The sequence below is a fragment of the Vombatus ursinus genome, unplaced genomic scaffold (genome assembly GCF_900497805.2).
Source record: "Vombatus ursinus unplaced genomic scaffold, bare-nosed wombat genome assembly UNPS02008407.1, whole genome shotgun sequence".
In the NCBI taxonomy this organism is placed as follows: domain Eukaryota; kingdom Metazoa; phylum Chordata; class Mammalia; order Diprotodontia; family Vombatidae; genus Vombatus; species Vombatus ursinus.
The window spans coordinates 10,880-15,190 of record NW_020948185.1 but is presented as its reverse complement, the minus strand read 5'-3'; the positions used below and the strand labels follow the sequence as shown (position 1 = coordinate 15,190).

Below are 4,311 nucleotides of genomic sequence, written 5' to 3'. Positions count from 1 at the left end.
TCTTCCGGGACGGCCGGGACCTTCTTCCGGGACGGCCGGGACCTTCTTCCGGGACAGGGCGGGAAGAGGTCACGCAGACCCCGCCCCATGTGGCTGAGCCGTGCATCACGTGCGCCCCGCCCCAGCCCCGCCGGAAGTGACGCCGGGCTGGGGTTGCCGGAAGAAGTGGCGAAGTTACTTTTCGCTTTTCGCGGGGCGATCCTGGGGGGGGGCGGCTTGGAGGCGGCGGGCGCGGGCAGTGGACGGGGGGCAGAGGGGGTGAGGGAGACGGGCGACGCTTCCGGGGCAGCCGCGGACAGGAGCCTTCCCGCCCGGCGCTGGAGCTGCGGCGTGCGCAGCCATGAGCCGGGTAAGGGGGGAGGGGCAGGGGAGGTCAAGGGGGCCTGGGGGAGGGGAGGGGAGGGGCTGGGGGGGGTCCGGGCTGCGGCGGGAGGGGCCGCTCCGGGGGGGGGGTGGGGGCGGGGCGTGAGCCCCTCGGTGGCCCGTCTCAGGCTCCCCCGTTCCTTCCCCAAGGCTCCCCTGCGGTGACCCACCATGGCCTCCCCCGCGATCCTCGGCACCCCTGCGGCCCCGGCCCCGGCCCCCACCCCCGGTGAGTGCTTCCAGGGGGAGCCCCCAGCCCCTCAGCGGCGGAGGCCCATTTTACAGATGCGGTAACTGAAGCCGTAGGTAGAGAGTGACTCCTGGCAGCCGGAGGTCACCGATATCAGAGACAGGATTTGAACTCGGGTCTGGGGATGCCAAATTCATCCAGCCAGGGGCCACTGGGGGGCACCACAGTGCACGGGACTGAGGGCCTGGAGTCAGGAAGACCTGAGGTCAGATTCCGCCCCAAAGCCTTATGGCTGCGTGACCCTGGGTGAGTCACTGCACTCTTTTGCCTCAGTATCCTCATATGTGAGATGGAGACCGTGACGGCGCCTGCTTCATGGGGTTAGCGTGATGCTGTCAGTGAAGTGCTTCGTGGGGTGCCTGGCACGCAGTAGGACTGCGTACCTCCTCACCCTCTCGGGACCCTTAGTCTAGGTAGAAGCAGCTGGCTGCCCCTCCCCCCGCCGCCCCCCGGGGGCAGGGGTGCCTTGTTCGGGGGAGCCTCTCCAGACAAGCTGAGGCAGCAGCTCCCCCCTCCCTCCCCCCCAGGAGATGGTGACGACGGGGCCTCAAAGCTCATAAAGGAAGAGGGGCCTGAGCCCGGGATGACCGGGACCGGATCCCCCGGCACCGAGCCCCACGGCCCCATCCCCGCCGTCCCGGCTGGGGAGGGCTCTGCCTGCGGCATCGGTAAGACCCCCGCCAGTGTCCCACCGTCGCCCCTCCGCCCCGGGCCACTGGCCCCCGGGGACCCGCCTGCTCCCCCCCCATCCCCCCCCCCGCCCCCCCCCCCCCGTCCCACTGGCCCCCGGGGGCCCGCCTGCGTCCCCCCCCATCCCGCCGCCCCTCCCAGCCGCCCGCCTCTCCGCCTCCCCACAGCAGAGGAGCTGGAGCCCGAGCGGAAGCGCAAGAAGGGCCCGGCCCCCAAGATGCTGGGCCACGAGCTGTGCCGCGTGTGCGGGGACAAGGCGTCGGGCTTCCACTACAATGTGCTCAGCTGCGAGGGCTGCAAAGGCTTCTTCCGGCGCAGCGTGGTGCGGGGCGGTGCCCGGCGCTACACCTGCCGCGGGGGCGGGGCCTGCCACATGAACGCCTTCATGCGCCGCAAGTGCCAGGAGTGCCGCCTGCGCAAGTGCCGCGAGGCGGGCATGCGGGAGCAGTGTGAGTGCGGGGAGGCCGCGGGCGGGCTGCCGGGCGTGGGGCGTGCTGCTCAGGCCCCGCATCTCGTCTCCTTCGCAGGCGTCCTCTCGGAGGAGCAGATCCGTAAGAAGAAGATCCAGAGGCACCAGCCGGCGGCGCCAGGGCCGGTCTCGGGGGGCGCGGCTGCCCCCGGGGTGCCGATCCCCGGGCCTGCTGGCTCCCCGGCCGCCTGCTCGGAGGCTGGCGGGCCGGGCCCCGCCGACGGTGCCGGCGCCCAGCTCACGCCCGACCAGAAGCTCATGATCCAGCAGCTCGTGGCGGCCCAGCTGCAGTGTAACAAGCGCTCTTTCTCTGACCAGCCCAAGGTCACGGTAATGACCCTGCGGTGCCCGTGCGGGGGCTGGGGGGCTGGGACTCACCCCGTGGCCCCCGCGGGAGTCACCCGCTGCCTCTCCCCCGCAGCCCTGGCCGCTGGGGGCCGACCCCCAGTCGAGGGACGCGAGGCAGCAGCGATTCGCCCACTTCACGGAGCTGGCCATTATCTCCGTGCAAGAAATCGTGGATTTTGCCAAGCAGGTGCCGGGCTTCCTGCAGCTGGGGCGCGAGGACCAGATCGCGCTGCTCAAGGCCTCCACCATCGAGGTTCTCCACCATGGGGGGGGGGGGTGGCTGCCGGGCCTAGCCCGGCTTTCTCCATGTTGGCCAGGGATGGGTGTGGGGCTCTGAGCGGGGTCAGCCCGGGGTCTTACGGGCCATGAGGGAGCCCCACTTCTGGTATACACCGGGCCTCAGAATGGGGGCCGAGAGGGATAAAGGCATCATGGGATTGTTGGGGGCGGGGCGGGTCCGCTCCCTCATCATGTGATGGTGAGTCCCAAGCCCAGATGGGGCCAGGTTCGGGGGGTCCAGAAGGTGAATCCCCTCACTGGACAAGTGGGCCAGGCAGAGAGGGGTGTGCTGAGGCCCCGGGGCACCGGGCCGGGCAGCTCTGACCTCCCTGCCGTCCACCTAGATCATGCTGCTGGAGACGGCGCGGCGGTACAACCACGAGACAGAATGCATCACGTTCCTGAAGGATTTTACCTACAGCAAGGACGACTTCCACCGAGCAGGTTCAGTGGGGGGCCGGGGGCTGGGGGCCACGGATGGAGGGCAGCGGGGAGGAGGGCCGGCGTCACTCAGCTTCCTCAGTTCTAGGGCTGGGGCCCTGGATGAGACCTGTGCGTAAGGGGAGGGGACGGCCTATGAGCATGGGGGAGGAGGAGAGCAAAGTCAGAAAGGCATTTGGTCTCTAGGGAGCACCTAATGTGCGCCCTGACCGTGTATGTGCGCGTGCGTGCGTGCTGCGTGTGTGTATGTGTGTGCGTGTGTTTGCATGCGCGTGTGTGCGTGCGTGCATGTGCGCGCACTCGCTCCACGGGGTATCTAAGTCTCCGGAGGAGGGTGTGCTCCCAGCAGACGGGCCCAGGAGGGGCTCGCGGAGTGCCCGTCAGCCGCCTGCTCTCCGCCCCCACCTCCAGGCCTGCAGGTAGAGTTCATCAACCCCATCTTCGAGTTCTCCAGGGCCATGCGGCGGCTGGGCCTGGACGACGCGGAGTACGCGCTGCTCATCGCCATCAACATCTTCTCTGCCGACCGGCCCAACGTGCAGGAACCGAGCCGAGTGGAGGCCCTGCAGCAGCCCTACGTGGAGGCTCTGCTCTCCTACACACGCATCAAGATGCCCCAGGTAGCGAGCGAGCCCGGCCGCGCCCTTCCCGCCCTCCACCCCAGATAGCGGAGCCGGCGGGGCGCCTGGCCGGGCCCTCACGCCTCCTCCGTCCCCCCAGGACCAGCTGCGGTTCCCGCGGATGCTGATGAAGCTGGTGAGCTTGCGGACACTGAGCTCCGTGCACTCCGAGCAGGTGTTTGCCTTGCGCCTCCAAGACAAGAAACTCCCCCCTCTGCTGTCTGAGATCTGGGACGTCCACGAGTGACCAGGGAGTGGCTCCCACTGGCCTGTCCCCAGCACCGCCCCTGCTCCTCGGGCCCTGCCCGGCGGGAGCCCGGAGCAGCCCCGCAGGCTAGGCCCGGGGCTCCGGCCACGGGGCCCACGGCGAGCTCCTGAGTGGGGACCTAGGTCACCAGGTGGTCCGAGGCCCTGCTCCTGACGTTGTCTTCCTGGGGAGGGGTGGGCGGGTCATTGACCCTTGACCGTTGACCCCCGGCACTTACCTTTCCCGTCCTCCCCTGCTTACACAGCGCGATGCACCTTGAAGGGAAGGGGTGGCCTGATTCTCCGCCTAGGGTCAAGGGGGGCAGGGCCCTCGGGTCCTGGGGTCCTCTGTTTCCTGTGGCCCCAAGGGAGGTGAGAGGGCTTCTCCTCCACTCCTTTTATTTAATAAACAAGACAAAGTAAAATCTTAATAAAAACGTCGAAGAGAATCAAGTGAGCCCTGGTCAGAACCCTCTACCTCCCGTCGTGGGCAGAGCCGGAGAGCGGGACTGGTGAGGGGAGATCTGGGCACTCTGACCCTAACCCTCAGAGACCCCCAGGGACGGGCAGGGAGTTCACTGGCCTCCTCGGAGACCCCAGGGACG

General features: G+C 68.9%; 1 protein-coding gene across 2 annotated transcripts; it reads left to right on the top strand.

Annotated features, from left to right (window-relative positions):
* Positions 1 to 513: 513 nt before the first annotated feature.
* Positions 514 to 4,163, top strand: LOC114034172 (oxysterols receptor LXR-beta-like). Of its 2 annotated transcripts, none has more exons than XM_027849775.1 (8): positions 514 to 592; positions 1,141 to 1,281; positions 1,474 to 1,752; positions 1,831 to 2,102; positions 2,194 to 2,373; positions 2,744 to 2,843; positions 3,252 to 3,460; positions 3,561 to 3,707. In XM_027849775.1, the coding sequence occupies exons 1-8, from the start codon at positions 535 to 537 to the stop codon at positions 3,705 to 3,707; spliced, it is 1,386 nt and encodes a 461-aa protein (XP_027705576.1). In that variant the 5' UTR covers positions 514 to 534. The 2 variants fall into 2 exon arrangements, with proteins under 2 accessions (XP_027705576.1, XP_027705574.1); XM_027849773.1 differs by having other exon boundaries at positions 535 to 592; positions 1,471 to 1,752; positions 3,561 to 4,163.
* Positions 4,164 to 4,311: the final 148 nt, after the last annotated feature.

Bases quoted from the DNA above. Each gene is read 5' to 3' on its own strand.
- LOC114034172 (XM_027849773.1), top strand. From the start codon at position 535: ATGGCCTCCCCCGCGATCCTCGGCACCCCTGCGGCCCCGGCCCCGGCC. The intron at 2,103-2,193 runs GTAATGACCCTG...TCTCCCCCGCAG, and splicing joins CTGACCAGCCCAAGGTCACG to CCCTGGCCGCTGGGGGCCGA. The intron at 2,844-3,251 runs GTTCAGTGGGGG...CCCCACCTCCAG, and splicing joins GGACGACTTCCACCGAGCAG to GCCTGCAGGTAGAGTTCATC.